General features: G+C 40.3%; 1 protein-coding gene across 19 annotated transcripts in view; it reads left to right on the top strand.

Annotated features, from left to right (window-relative positions):
- VTI1A (vesicle transport through interaction with t-SNAREs 1A) overlaps positions 1-16621 on the top strand; it is a 373592-nt gene that overhangs the window by 140906 nt on the left and 216065 nt on the right. For 2 of the 19 annotated variants that reach the window (XM_023546732.2, XM_064269327.1), the window contains one exon: positions 13342-16490. The exons of 15 other annotated variants lie outside the window; for them this stretch is intronic. In XM_023546732.2, the coding sequence (XP_023402500.2) occupies positions 13342-13565 (224 nt within the window). In that variant the 3' untranslated portion in view covers positions 13566-16490. Of the gene's footprint in view, positions 1-12044; positions 13315-13341; positions 16491-16621 lie in introns of those variants that run through there. 2 more of the 19 variants (XM_023546737.2, XM_064269330.1) reach the window with 2 other exon arrangements.

Here is a 16621-nt window from a genome sequence, read left to right as displayed (position 1 = left end):
CAGAGAACAGCATCTGGCATATCTACAAAATAATAGTTTAAGGATAACAGCTAACATTTGCCAAGTACTCACTATGTGTCGACTGTTCTAAGTGCTTTGCATGTATCAAGTCCTCACAACAGCACCATGAAGTAGGTGCATTATCGAGGAGGTCACAGTGAGTTTGGTTAATTTGCTGAAGGTAGTGCTACTAGAAAATGGTTGAACAGGGATTTAAACCAATGCTCTGATGCCAGAATCTGTTCTTAAACACAGAATTTTACTACACACAGGTGTTAAGTCAGAAGGGAGAAAATTTTACATTCAGAAAGCCTGGGTTCATTTCATGAGCATTGCAACATGCATTTCCTTGAAGATGTTGATTTATATTTTTCTTCCTTTTTATAGATTTAATGTGTAGATGGATTGAAGGGCCAAACCTTAATGTTAGGGTACTATTTAAATGTAAATTTCTAGTTTTCGTGACATAGTATTTTTGTACTCAGAGTATGAACTCAGTTACTGAACATAACTTTTCCATCCAGATGTTTTTACCCTAATCTCTATTAGGGATATTTTGGTCCTTAGCCATGTTTCCTGATATTTAACAAGAGATAAAAGTTGGTAGGAACTCAGAAATTTGCATACAGGTGAGCTGATATTCAGAAATTTATTTATTATTCAGAGATGAAAATAGAAATACATATTTACTGAATCAGAGAGTGTTATAAAGAGGAGAGTAGAATATTGATTGCCTGTATATTTAGCATATCTACGTACCTCTATACATGTGTGTGATACACATACGGATGTGGATATATATATGTCCGTATCCTAGAGTGATGCAAACGGTAACACATTTGGCTGCTAACTGAAAGGTTGGAGGTTCAAGTCCACTCAGAGGCACCTCAGAAGAAAGGCCTGGTGATCTGCTGCCGAAAGTCATCCATGGAAAATCCCATGGAGCACAGTTTTACTCCGATGCGTGAGGTTGCTATGAGTCGGAGTGGGCTCAACGGCAACTGCTATGCCCGGGATGGTAATTAGTGTACGATGAGAATGATCATCTTCGGGGTGCGGTATTTTAATTTTCTTTTGTAAATCTTTATGTATTTTCTGGAAAAAATTTCCGGTAGACATGCATAAATTCTTTTTCGTTTGTTTTGTTTTGTTTTAGGCAATAACTCCCCATTTCCCCCTCCCCCTGCTCCTTGTAGCAACTACTCTGCTTTGGTCTATATGCATTCGTCTGTTGTAGATATTTCATTTAAGTGGAATCATACCGTGTTTGTTCTTTTGTGTCTGATTCATTTTGCTCAGCATAATGTTGTCAGGGTTCATCCATGTCATGGCATGTAGTTCAACTTATCTCTATAAATGAAGAATATTCCATTGTATTATGTGTCACATTTTGTTTATCCATTCATCTGTTGATGGACGCTTGGCTGGTTTCCACTTTGGGGCATAGAATCCTGACTCTACCACTTATTCTTACCTTTGGGAAATTATTAAACCTTTCGGGGTCTGTGTTTCTTCATCTGTAAAACATTGAAAATAAAACCTGACCTGTGAGGGTTAAATGAGATGACGTGTAAAGTACTGAGCACGGGCCTGGCAGATGGTAAGTGCCATCAAAAAATTTGATTTCCTCTAGTTCCTTTCTTTAGAGTAACGTTGCCAAACAGATACTTCAAGATTCAAGTCCACTTCTCAGTCAGTCCTCCTACTGTAAATTCTGACATCTTGATTTTGGGCTGTCTCCAGCTTAACCCCCTCCTCTCTAAGCCTCTCTAATTGTCTGAAGTGTATGGTTACATTTTTGTTTATGCAACTGGCTTATGTACCATTTATGAAAGGCCTCTTCCTGCCCATCTAAATCACTGTTTTCCTTGTGTTTAGTCTCCAGTGCACCTTTCTATTCTCTTTAGCCTTTGACTGACATTTCTGTGCAGCAGTTTGTGATGTGCATCAAGAACACTATGTACAAATAAACTGCATTGTGTTATTTAAATATTTAGAAGCCTTTGTAGCCTTGCAGGCTATTTTTAAAATGACCTTTAAAACCATTTGCAAAGAAGACAGAAGTAATGGGGGGAAAGCATAACCTTTTAATGTCTCCTTCATTAGCTGTGTTCCCTCCCTTGGCTGTATTGCTTTGCTTTGATAGCTTATAATGTAGGATACATCAAAGACCCAAATAATGGAGAACAATGGGGAACAATTTTTAAAAGCTGATTTTGTATTATTGCTGCCACCATTAGGTGTCAGATGGAAAAGATCCTTTTGTTTTAAATATCCTGGACTCGTAATTGATTTTCTATGTACTGTAGACCCTCTTGATAATGCTGGTGTGTAAAGAAAAGCCTGGTATATATATTCACATGTGACTTGAGCTTGTCTGCTTTTCTCAGATTTTGCTTTTGGGAAGTGATTTTATTTCTGAAAGGAGGGATTCAATCTACATTGTATATGATTCGGTAATACCAAGAAGCCCCATTGCACTAAGATTCTGCTCTTGTCCTTCCTTTTTTCAATCTTCTAGTCACCATTTCTTCAAAACGTTATCAGTCAGTCTTTGTGTTCTGAGGGTCTAGAGCCAGAGCAGGAGCCACTCTTCCAGAAACTTTCCTGGGAAACAAGAATGAGAGGCACAAGAGGCCAGAGCCCCTGTAGAAAGCTAAGATTTGCATGCCCAAAAGGCCAGAAACGAGAAGTAGCTAGCAGAGTAGGATTTGAGATCCATGAGGATTGGAGCTCTGTGAGGTATGAAACAAGCCTCAAGGAGAAGGTGAAGTCTGATTGGGCTCGAGAAAGCAGGGAGCTAGAACATGTTCCCTGTGGTGGTGGGCGGGTGCGGGCAGATTGGACTGACTTGCTTTTATTTAAAATAGGCCCAGTGCTTAGGGGAGTGCCTCTTACAACTTGTAGTATAGCTAGGGCATGTATACATGAGAAGTTAAATATTAGGACAAAGCAGCATATGATGAATGCCAAATGACCGGAGAGCCAATAAAGACTGGAGGAGAAGACTTTTGTGGAGGGCCTTGGAGACCAGAGACTTTGTTCTATGCTTAAAAGAATAATAATATCCCAGCGCAGGGCCTGACACATAGAGGGCAACTCAATGAATGTTTTTTCAGTAAATTGTGCCTTGAATGTATTATCTATGAGGTAGGTATTATTATTATCACCACTGCCTTAGTTGTCTAGTGCTGCTGTAACAGAAATACCACAAGTGGATGGCCTTAACAAACAGATTTATCCTCTCATAGTCTAGGAGGCTAGAAGTCCAAATTCAGAGTGCCAGCTTCAGGGGAAGGCTTTCTCTCTGTGTTGGCTCTGGGGGAAAGTCCTGGTCATCAATCTTCTCCTGGTCTAGGAGCTTCTCAGTAAGGGACCCCGGATCCAAAGAACGTGTTCCACTCCTGACACTTCTTTCTTGGTGGTAATCAGGTCGTTATCTCTCTCTGCTTGCTTCTCTCTCCTTTTACCTCTTGTAAGATAAAAGGTGATAAAGGCCACACCCCAGGAAAACTCCCCTTATATTGGATCAGTGCTGTGACGTGAGTAAGATTAGGATTTACAAAACGTAGGAATCCCAAAACACAGACCACAAAATGGAGGACAGTCACACAATACTGGGAATCATGACCTAGCCAAGTTGACACATATTTTGGGGGGACAAAAATTCAATCCATAACAACCATCTTACAGAATCATAAACTAAGGTTTAGAGAAACTAAGAATCTTGCCAAAGGTCACACAGTTGATGTGTAATGATGCAGGTTTTAAATACAGGGCTGTCTGACTACAAAACCTGCTGCCATTAAGTCAATTCTGACTCACAGCAACCCTATAGGATAGAGTAGAGCTGCCCCATAGGGCTTCCAGGGAGCGACCAGTGGATTCAAACTGCTGACCTTTTGGTTATGAGCTGAGCTCTTAACCACTGTGCCACCAGGGCACAGTCTGACTACAGAGCCCTGGTTATTTACTGCCACAATGGTAGAATATTTCCAAGAAATGAAACATTTAAAAACAATATATGGTAGATACAATAACATCCCTCTCCCCGCCCCACCACCCCACCCCCAAAAAAAGAATCCATGCTCTAATCCCCAAAACCTGTGATTGTGTTGCCTTACATGGCAAAGGGAACTTTGCAGATATGATTAAATTAAGGATACTGAGATGGGAGGATTCTCTGGGTGGGCCACATATAACCACAAAGGGCTCCATTACTGAAAGTCAGGGATGTCAGCCTTAGAGAAGAAGGTGGACGACAGGAGGAAAGGTTACAGAGAGTGAGAGATTTGAAGATGCTACGCTGCTGACTTTGAAGATGGAGGAAGGGGCCCTGAGCCAAGAAATGTGGGCAGGCTTTAGAAACTGGAAAAGGCAAGAAAATGGATTCTCCCCTGGAACCTCCAGAAGGAATACAGTCCTGCCAACACCTTGATTTTCACCCAGTAAGACCCATTTTGGTCTTCTGACCTCTAGAACTTTAAAAGAATAAATTTGTATTGTTTTAAGTGCTCAGTTTGTGGTAATTTGTTATAGCAGCTATACGAAACTAATACACAGTGTTTCAAAAATATTAACCAAGTAGTGAAATAGAGAATGAATCAGCACAGAGATACTGAAGGCAGGGAGACCAGCAAGGAGTCTGTTGCAACCCCCCAACCCTCAGGTGACCTGGAACTGCAGTCTTTCTTCAGCTTTTATTTCCCTCTTCACACTGATTGTGTCTTTGGGGTTGGCCAGTCATATTTGGACACGTAAATTTTCACTGTTTTTTTTTTTTCTTAATATGTTAACGGCCTCACTTGAAAATAATCTTTGAGGGATAGTAGGTTTGGTCAGGATTAGCTACTTTTATTACTAAGGGGGAAAAAATTATTTTTCACATCTCCCAGAATCTTCTTTTTATCACATGTATGTATGCCATATATTGACTAGGTACCGACGTTGGGCTGGCTTTTACATTGTGTCTGCAGGACAAAGCTTATTAGGGTAATATAAAATATACTTTTATTATTTTAAGGATTTTGTATGGGGTTGGGGGCAAGGGATAAAGAAAAAGGTGGCTACATAGTGGAAAAGTATCACTTTCGGTTAGACATGGAAAAACTTGACTGCATTTTGGACTTTCCAGAGGAAATCACAGACATAATGTCTAACATACAGTGACAGAGGTGATGTCTAAATTAAACATTCATGTTCCTTCACGTGAGTATTTGCTGAAATATTCATGCTAGAATATACTTTATTCTTTTTTATGATTAAAGTTTGCCCAAAGTATGCATGCTTATTTATGCCCTCGGGATTGGGGTCACTGTTGATATGATAGGCAACAGATTAAAGTAATTTATTTTTTTAATTCGGTATACTTTAATGGGTTGTAAGTGGGCTTAAAAGTATACCAGTAAATTTTAACCTTATAGCCTCCAAAGCATGTATTGTATAAGTAGATTGCAGTTATTTTCCAATAAGTCTCACCTTTATCTCCAGCTTTAAACTTATATCTGGCTGTTTACTCATCATTTCCTATTGGATGCTGACAGCTCAAGCTTAACATATCCAGAACAAAATTCTTGCTTTCCCCACTGTCCTGCTCCTCTTCCAGGGCCCTCCATCTCAGTTAATGGTACCACCTTCCGTTTAGTTCCTCAGACCAAAACCATGGCGCTATCTTAGTTTTTTCCCTTTATCTCATGTGCCACATCCAATCCATCTGCAAATCCTAGAGGCTCCACCTTCAAAGGACATTCCAAATCTGACCACATCTCTCCACCACCATGGTTACCACTCTGACCCAAGCCACTAGCATCTGTACCCTGGGCAGCTGTAGGAGTCTTCTAATTGGTCTTCTTTCCTCTACTACTGCTTCCAATATAGTTTTGTTTTTTTAATCCTTATTAGCAGCCAGAGTGATGCCTTTAAAACATAAGTCAAGTCATCCCCTGATCAGCTGTTCAGTGACTTCCTGTGGTACTCAGGATGAAGTCCAAAGTCTTTACCATGGTCAACAAGGCCTCATGCTACCTGGCCACTCATCCCTCCCACCATAATTCCTATCATTCTTCTTTCCCCTTGTCCTTTTATCTGTCCCTCTAAAATGCAAAGCACATCTTTACCTCAGGTTCTCTCAGATATTCACATGACTCACACTCACTTCAAGTGTGGGCTCCTCAGAAGCTCTCTCCTGACCACCTTGTCTAAAACAGTATTTCCTTCACTCTCCCTTCCTCCTGGATCTATCACTATCTGACATTATAGTCTCTAAATTTGTATTTATTTGTTATAGTCTTTTTTCCTCTTTTGGGATATAAAGTCCATGAGGTCAGGTCTGGTGTGTTCTCTGCTGTGTCTCTAGCTCCCTAGAATAGTGCCTGTAAAAGGTGAATGCTCAAAAAATCCTGAATGAATCAAACATAACTGATTATAAATGTTTAAAATTAATGTTTGGTTGGAATTACAGTGTGACAGTTGTTGACAGTCTCTCATCTGGGACACGGATATGTATTTACAAATATTCTGTCTGCTGTGTGCAATTCCTTGTGCAAAGGCTTCTGAATATGAATAAAGTATAATACCTTGCTTGGCCTCAAGGCATTTGCAGTCTAATAAAAGACATGAACTTCAATAAATGTGCCAACAAGTATAACTTGTAGTAGGCTCTGAGTACAGGGATTCAAAGAGGGAAGCACTCATATCCTGTTGCTAGGATTAGGGAAACCTTCATGAAGGGTGAAGTTTGGCGTGGACTTTAGACCATCAGTAGAATTTAGATATGTGGAGCCTAAGGAAAAGGCATTCTGGGTGAAGGGAACTGCTTACACAAAGGTACAGAGGCAGGAAAGTCCAAGGTGCTTTTCTAAAGGAAAATATTGGCCAAAGAGAAACCAGAGTCAATAATACCCCAGTGAAAGTAAATATTGATATTCAATAAAAACTAGTCGGTATGTCTACTATGCATAAACAATTTTGTTAATGTATAGAAAGTTCTGGGCTAAAATTCTGACTCAAGCTATTTACTGTATTCTTTTCTATTTAAACAGCTGTTTGTATAGGGAAACATATTGGTCTAATTTATGCGGTGCCAACCAGGTGTTCCATGCTTTGTCAATACTCTCTTTTTATTTACTGTTTCTCTGGTATTTGGTCATTTTTATTAGTTGTTTCATGCCTCATCCTAGAAGTTAGGTCCGTCCTGTTTATGTTCATAAACATGATTGATCAGCATAACCCCTGACCTTTAAGCTGATGAGCAATAAAAATTCTCCATTTATAGGTGGGGGGCAGGGCAGGGAAACTAGATTAATGGAAATAGAGCTACCAGAACAGAAATAATGAGAATGTGGACACAGTATGAAAAATGTAGTCAATGTCATTGAACATGTTGTATAGAAATTGTTAAATGGGAACCTAATTTGCTGTGTAAACTTTCACTGAAAACACAATAAAATATGATATATTTTTAATAATTCTCCACTTATTCCATCATGAAATGGGTTCCCTGCATTACGTATTTTTAGTACAGCAAGAAAAGATACGTGGCATGTGCTGTAAGGTATCACTATTGGTTCCTGCAGATAGTCCATATTTTATTCCTTTTTAGGAAAAATTTTTCTCAAGGGCTTTGAGAATTCGAATGAATAAACATATCAGAAACTGGACATAGATTTTGATAAAACATGAATGATCTCAAGTAGTGCCCTTGGGTGGCCTGGCACTATTTATACACGGATAAAGACCATGCATTTCCATCAGACCTTAAGAAAACATGTGGATGGAATCTGGGCAACATTCCGAGTGCTGGAGCTAAAGGCAACTGAGAATGGGAATTTCTACAAAATGTAGGCCTTGGTTCCTCACATGACAGTCGCACTAAATAAAAGTGAGCACTTTTTAATATGAGTATTTCTAAAGTTAACTTGAACAGCGGAATGTCAAAAGTGAAAATTAAATCATTAATTCTAACATATTCTTTTCTTAATGAAGAGTATTTAAGCAGGAACTAGGTCTTAGTCACTCTGTGACTGACCTCAGCCTTGCCCAGTGCCCAGTACTTAATGTTCACTGAGCAAATGAAAAAAAGAAAAAAAATTTTTTTTTTCCCTCAAATCTTTTGTTTAGGCAGGTCTACAAATGGCATACCCTCAAAATTGCTGAAAATGAGCAATTAATTTGCCAAAGTTTGGCCAAATTCAGCTAAAGCAACCCACAGCCTAAAAAATAGTAGCTCAAAAAATTCAGAAAGATGGAGACTTTAAAGCTTTGGTGTAGATTGACCCTTAATTTTGAAATGTTTATCTTTAATTCTAAAACCTTTTAAACCCTAAGATAGTTTTGATAACTTTCGGCAACAAATTCTGAAATGCCTCAAGTAAATGTGAAACTCTAATTGATTGTTTTTAATATAAAAATACTAGAGCTAATGGATTTATAAGACATTCTGGTGGGCTTACAATTAAGAGTCTTTACTCTCAGGCAGCCTTTAGGAAGCAGCTACTAGCGTATGTTTATAAGGGAAGCGTATGCTGGGAAATTGTGGTCAAACAGTCAAACAGCAGAGTTCAAGCTAGTCCACATCAATATTATGTTAATTTTATAAGCATTTATTTGGTGGATTGTTCATAGTGGACTAAGCTTTAGAGAAACACCTTTACGGGACACGTTGTTGTTGTTGTTGGCTGCTGTCGACTAGGTTCCGACTCATAGCGGCCCTATGCACAACAGAACGAAACACTGCCCTGTCCTGAGCCATCCTTACAATCATTGTTATGCTTGAGCTCATTGTTGCAGCCACTGTGTCAGTCCACCTCGTTGAGGGTCTTCCTCTTTTCTGCTGACCCTGTACTCTGCCAAGCATGATGTCCTTCTCCAGGGACTGATCCCTCCTGACAACATGTCCAAAGTATGTGAGACACAGTCTCACCATACTTGCCTCTAAGGAGCATTCTGGCTGCGCTTCTTCCAAGACAGATTTGTTCATTCTTTTGGCAGTCCATGGTATATTCAATATTCTTCGCCAACACCAGAATTCAAAGGCATCAACTCTTCTTCGGTCTTCCTTATTCGTTGTCCAACTTTCACATGCATATGATGCGATTGAAAAGACCATGGCCTGGGTCAGGTGCACCTTAGTCTTCAAGGTGACATCTTTGCTCTTCAACACTTTGAAGAGGTCCTTTTTAGCAGATTTGCCCAATGCAATGCGTCTTTTGATTCCTTGACTGCTGCTTCCATGGCTGTTGATTGTGGATCCAAGTAAAATGAAATCCGTGACAACTTCAGTCTTTTCTACATTTATCATGATGTTGCTCATTGGTCCAGTTGTGAAGATTTTTGTTTTCTTTATGTTGAGGTGTAATCCATACTGAAGGCTGTGGTCTTCGATCTTCATTAGTCAGTGCTTCAAGTACTCTTCACTTTCAGCAAACAAGGTTGTGTCATCTGCATAACGCAGGTTGTTAATGACTCTTCCTCTTATCCTGATGACCCATTCTTCATATAGTCCAGCTTCTCGTATTATTTGCTCACGTGTATGTCAGTTTGTCGCACTGCGGGGGCTTGTGTGTTGCTGTGATGCTGGAAGCTATGCCACCGGTATTCAGATTCCAGCAGGGTCGCGCACGGAGGACAAGTTTCAGCTGAGCTTCCAGGCTAAGACAGACTAGGAAGAAGGACCTGGCAGTCTACTTCTGAAAAACATTAGCCAGTGAAAACCTTATGAATAGCAGCGGAACATTGTCTGATATACTGCTGGAAGATGAGCCCCCCAGGTTGGAAGGCACTCAAAAGATGACTGAGGAAGAGTTGCATCAAATGACATGGATGGAGTAAAGATTTTGGGACCTTCATTTGCTAACGTGGCACAACTCAAAATAAGAAGAAATAGCTGCAAACATCCATTAATAATTGGAACCTGGAATGTACGAAGTATGAATCTAGGATGTCAGATGGATCCTGGCTGAAAGCAGAGAATACCAGAAGATGTTTACCTGTGTTTTATTGACTATGCAAAGACATTCGACTATGTGGATCATAACAAATTATGGATAACATTGTGAAAAATGGGACTTCCAGACACTTAATTGTGCTCATGAGGAACCTTTACATAGATCAAGAGGCAGTTGTTTGGACAGAACAAGCAGATACTGATTGGTTATGGGACATATCAAGGATCAGTTTTTCTAAAAAAAATCATTTGGTCACATAGAACTCCTTGATAATATTGTCCAAGTAACCTGCTAAGCAAATGTGCTGCTTAATTTTTTTTTTAAACCTGTTGTGTGATCGAGATGTTCTTTCTGTCAACTAAATGGTTATTGGGGGCAGGGGGACTTATTTATTAACAGTATTTTTATTTTTAATACATAAAAATAATCTGTGGTAGCAGGAGATCAGTGGGATGCAGACCCCAAATTCTCATAAAAAGACCAGACTTAATGGTCTGACTGAGACTAGAGGAATCCCGGCCGTCATGGTCCCCAAACCTTCTGTTGGCCCAGGACAGGAACCATTCCCGAAGACAACTCATCAGACATGAAAGGGACTGGACAGTGAGTAGGAGAGAGATGCTGAAGAAGAGTGAGCTACTTGTATCAGGTGGACACTTGAGACTGTGTTGGCATCTCCTGTCTGGAGGGGAGATGGGAGGGTAGAGAGGGTTAGAAACTGGCAAAATTGTTACGAAAGGAGAGACCGGAAGGGCTGATTCATTAGGGGGAGAGTAAGTGGGAGTATGGAGTAAGGTGTATATAAGCTTATACGTGACAGACTGACTTGATTTGTAAACATTCACTTAAAGCTCGATAAAAATTATTTAAAAAAATAATAATAATCTGTGGAGATTCATGCAATGGTTTCTCTTCAGGCTTGTGGTCATTAATTATGATATATTTTTGCCTAAGTTGTATTGCCATGTTCACTGTGTAACTCAGCTCCACCTGGAGGGGACAGGGGGATGACTTGTTTAAACTGATTTGCAAGCATAGATGTAATAGGCTAAACCCAAATGAATTTGGACACCGATTAACTTGGAGCTTGTTGATAATGTAATGAGATTAAGAGCCTGTTCCGTAATATCACAAAAGCTTTGAGTAACACTTGTCCCACAAAAGTCTTTTGGTCCTGAGGGCACAGGCTGCTTTTTGGCCACTGATGTACAGCAGAGGTGTTTTATTTTTATTTTTTTTATTTTTATTTCCAGTAGCATTCATTGCCTTTTTCTGAGTATAAAAAGTCATTATTTTATTTTGTTTTTAACCATTTTGGTAATGTTCATGCTTTTCTTAGTCCTCAGGAATTTTCCCATTCACATTTCTCTCCCCACCCCCCCACCCCCCCGCCACAGGAACTAAATATTGTTTTACTTCAAACTGACTTCTATACACTTTGGATCCCAAAATATGTCCTACAAGTTTCCAAAATCCCCTCCCCTTATATGAGGTCTTCACAGTTTTCATAGACGGTTGAAAGGGGCACTTTATATCTTCAAACCAGTTTAATATTTGGCCAACAAGAATAGCCCTTTCATGACCAAATTATGCTTGTAAGTTTCTGATGATATAATGGTTTTCCAGTAATGGAATGCATGCTGAATCGTTGAGTCATTTTAAATTTTTGCTAGGTAAGATGGATTTTGATAAATATTACGTGGGACAGCTACCGTATTTTTACGCAAATAACACACCTTCTACGTTTGTTTGCCAGCCACACCCTCTGCCGCTTCGCCAATTTTTTTTACATGTTGCTGTTTAAAAAATTAGCATTGCACACTTACGAAAATACCTTACGGGGGGAGGGCATAGTTGGCAAAAAAAAAAAAAAAAAGGTAGAAAGTGTGCATTATTTGCATAAAAACATGGTATGTCTCACTGGAATCTGTTGGGTAGGTGGGATGAGGCATGAAAAAAATCATGTTAGGGGTTTTATTGCGTGAAACTTTTGAAAACATGGGGTAACGCATAAAGGCACCCTGCAACAGCTGCACATATTTATGGTTCGAGTCTCCTTAGAGCTGTATTCTCTGCATCACCTTCTTGATCCCTTGACAGGTAAATGGTTTCCAGCCTGTTGGAGGCATACATCATTTGGTACCCTGCTTACTCCTGGCTTGTTCTTCACAAGAAAGGAGCGTCTCTCTCTTCTGTGATTTCCCAGCCCACAGTAAGCTACCTAATTAGAGCAAGCCTAAAGAAAAGTTAGTCACATCTGCCCCTGTTGTTACAGTTCCACATTGTATAACTGTTTCACAATGCCAAGGTCAATAAGGAATACAGCAGTTGATGCCAGCATTTGAGAGAGCACCTTCCGATTGCATACCTTTTGTGCCTCTGGTCAAAGTGGTCCACCTCTCCCATAATGGTGTTATATTTGCAGCTGGTCTTGGGCAAGGGATTACTGAAGAGGAACCATCTTTGTTCTTTCATGTGACCCTAGTGATGTCCTTTGGATTGTGGAACATGGACAAAACCATCACAGGTTCATTGTACTGCCCACGCACATCCTTATGTACAAAACAGAAAATCTCCACACTGAAATTTATCTTTTCTGCTCATCATTTCTGGTAGCTTCTTTCTATTTGCTCACACTGTGCCTATGGCATACAGCCCCCTGAAGTTCATGTTTTTCATTAAGCAATAGGAAGAAAGAAATTGTCCAAGGCAATGAGCCTATGAGAACGGTTGCATGACTGATATAGTCCAAGTACAACACTCTCACCAAGGGAGAGCAATGAGTCAGTGTCTTTGCCCTTTTTTCCAGAACAGATATCAAGCTGACTTAGAAAGCCAGTTCATGAGTCAGCCAAGCACCAAATTTTGTACCTATGCTTGACGGGCCTCATTGGCATGTATTGTTTTATTGATGCACAGCCGTGCTTTCATCAACTGCAATGACACCTGGTGGCACATACTTTTCTTTTAGGCAGCTGTTGAGAACAGTGATAATTGGATGCAATTTATGAAGCTGGTTGTAACCAGGTTCTGCTTTCTGCACAGCTTTTGAATTGCCATTGCACTGTATGGTCTTGGTCAGTTTCTTGAATCTTGTTTTAGTCATAAGTTCTGCCACAGAAGTAACATCCAAGAGAGGGTTACTGGACCAGTAATGTCTGAGTTTCGGCAAGGTGAATATACCCATCAGTACATGCACAACAATGAATGTCTTTATTTCTTCTATGGTTGTAGGCTGCCAGTTTTTACTTGGCATTCTAATCTCTTGCCCTTTATATCGTCTTATGCACTCCTGGGTTGCATACAGATTCATCTGGTCCTTTGTAATTGCTAAAAATCTCTTCCATAAATACAGACAAAAAATAATGTACTTCTATGTCTTCATGGTCATGTCCAGGTAAACTTTGGCACGTTGCTGAAGGAAGCTCATTGTATTTCCAAAGTAGAAGACATTCTGGGACCATTCATTGTCATTTCCTTCCCTGTCGTCATGGGTATCATCACTTGATTCACCCTTTTCTTCTGCAACATGAACTGCTTCTTCATCCTCTAATACCATGTCAGTGTCACCATACCATGACACTGAGCTTTAGATTTTACAAGACAGGTAAGCACCTCTGAGACACCTTCGTCACACTCCTCCTCAGAATCATCCTCATTCTCGGGTAGAGCAAAGAAATAATCCAGAATTTCTTCGTCCATCAAAGAGCCCGGTTCTGAAAAAGAGGAGTTTTCCAGAAAAAAGTAACTTCAGGTTCTGCAAAACAAGGATAGTACCAATACCATATCTCCAAACTAATATGAGAATATACAGGCGGTGTCATTGCATAATTCCAGCCTCCTGGAGGAATAGAAGGACCAAGAGGAATTGCTGTCATGGGAAAATTACTACTACAATGAATTACTTTTTATCTCAAAAGAACTACTTAGAGCTCATAAACCAGAAGAGATACTCAACGATTGTAAGAAATGTACACACAGTATGTCGAGGACACTAGAACACGGCTTCTAATATATTGCACGGTATTATAAATTACCATCTTTTTACCCAGAGAATGTACCCCTTCTACATCGGTTTGCCAGCTGTTCCCTTCCTCCCCCGTGAGGTATTTTCGTAAGTGCCACTATGCCAAAATTTTTTTTCATGTTGCTATAAAAACAAATTAGCATAGTACAGTTACAAAAATACTTTGCGGGGTGGGGGTGGAGGTGGGGAGAGAGGCTGGCAAAAAAGCATAGACTGTGTGTGTTCTTTGCATAAAAATACAGTATTCACTTGAGAAATAAGTCATCACAAAAAACACTCCTTCCAAATAACACACAGGGAACCGTACATATCCTTACAAGGCTTATCTACCTGTTTAAAACCCAAAAGAGACAAAACTTTTACATGTTCACACCTCCAGAATGCACCACCTCATACCTGTATTCACGGTGATTGGTCCCAATGACTGTTTCTTTACTTATACACAGTTATACATGCCAGCAGGCAGCATGGACTGTTACTGGTACACTAGCATCCCAAGAAACCAGAGAAGCAAAAAATGTGACTGGGTCTCCTCTGTCCCAGGGGTCATGAAAGGGATAGCTTCCTGACCTCCCCTCACCTACCACTTCACCCACCTCCCTCACTCAGACACACAGGGCCTTGCTGTTTGTCTGGTTACCAGTGTTGTTGGCATTTGACAACACCTAATAAGAATTTGAAGCCCTGGTGATGTAGTGGTTAAGAACTTAGCTGCTAACCAACAGGTTGACAGTTTGAATCCCTGGAAACCTTTGGGTTTTTTTGGAGGGGTAGTGATCTCAATAAACTCTTTTTACAATGAACTGATTTGCTGCCATTAATTATTATTCGAAAACCAAACCCGTTGTGGACAAGTTAATTCTGACTCGTGGCGACCCCATAGGACAGAGTAGAGCTGCCCCATAGGGTTTCCAAGGAGCTGCTGGTGGATTCAAACTACTGACCTTTTGGTTAGCAGCCATAACTCTTAACCATTTCACCACTAGGGCTCTAGATCACTGAGTATACACCCAGAAAATTAAGTAAAATAGTTTTTTATAGCATGAAGTAAATTGTAACATGTATACACACATATAGATGGGTAAAAGCATTTAATCAATTTAATTCATATATACACACACACACACACAGCCGTCAAGTTGATTCCGACTCATAGCAATTCCATAGGGTTTCTAAGGCTGTAAATCTCTACAAAAGCAGACCGCCACATCTTTCTCCTGTGGAGCCCCTGGTGGTTTTGAACCACTGACCTTTTGGTTAGCAGTCAATTGCTGTAACCATTGCTTTACCAGGGCTCCTTATGCACACACACACACACACACACACACATATGTATATATAGAAACGCAATGGTTTAGCTCTCGGCTGCTAACAGAAACATGGGCAGTTTGAACTCGTCCAGAGGCTCCATGGCAGAAAGACCTGGTGATCTGCTTCTGTAAAGATTACAGCCTAGGAAACCCTATGGGGCAGTTCTCCTCTGTCACAGTGGGTCACTGTGAGTCAGAATTGATTCAACAGCACACAACAACAACAATAACAAAACCGTCAAGAGTTCATCTTCTTTAATTTTTTTGGTTTGTTTTAGTTAAGTTCTTATGGCTTACAGTTTCTTTTTAGCATGTCCATATTGCTGCATGTGCTGTCTGTCACTTTGGCGTTGAGACTCTCAGTGACAGATCCAGGTGCTTAAGAAATAAACTCCTTTATTTGGCCTGAGGGTTAACCAAGGGTTCCAGGATGAAAGTCAGCCAGTACAGAGCATGGTTGCAGAGGCCAGACCCTATAATCTGCTCATTTATTTTGCACAGCTTGAGCTCGGGGGCCAGTCTGCCTGGGTTTCAATCCCAATGTTACCTCCAACACTAGCTATGTCAACTTCAGTAAGTTACCCAACCTCTTTAGTCTTTATTTTAGTAAGTTACCCAACCTCTTTAGGCCTTATTTTCCTCCTCTGTTAAATGGGGCTCTGTCTTAGTCATCCAGTGCTGCTATAACAGAAATACCATTAGTGGATGGCTTTAACAAAGAGAAATTTATTTTCTTACAGTCTAGTAGGCTATAAGTCCAAATTCAGGGCATCAGCTCCAGGGGAAGGCTTTCTCTGTCAACTCTGGAGGAAGGTCTTTGTCCTCAATCTTCCTCTGGTGGAGGAGCTTTTCAGGCTCAGGGACTCTGGGTCCAAAGCTCGTGTTCTGCTCCTGGTGCTGCTTTCTTGGTGGTACGAGGTCCCCAGCTCTCTGCTTGCTTCCCTTACCTTTTATTTCCTGAAAGATAAAAGGTGGTGCAGGCCACACCCCAGGAAAACTCTCTTTACATTGAATCAGGGAGGTAACCTATCCTAATCCTTTTAACATAAAATTACCATCACAAAATGGAAGACAACCACTCAATACTGGGAATCATGGCCTGACCGAATTGATACACACGTTTCTGGGGGAACCTAATCTATGACAGCCTCTTAACAGCATCTAAATGTGTTTTATTACTGACGGATGACTTAAGTGGGAAAAGGAAAAGAGCCAAAGGGAGACTTTTCTGTTACCCTTTTGAATTTTGTCCTATACAAAAAAAATATAGAATTTCTAAAATAAATTTAGGATCCTGTTTAAGGGAATTCTGTCATAACAGCAGCAGCTACCTCTTATTA

Source organism: Loxodonta africana, chromosome 16 (assembly GCF_030014295.1).
Source record: "Loxodonta africana isolate mLoxAfr1 chromosome 16, mLoxAfr1.hap2, whole genome shotgun sequence".
Classification (NCBI taxonomy): domain Eukaryota; kingdom Metazoa; phylum Chordata; class Mammalia; order Proboscidea; family Elephantidae; genus Loxodonta; species Loxodonta africana.
Note: the sequence above shows the minus strand (reverse complement) of the source record. Positions and strands in the feature narration are given on the sequence as shown.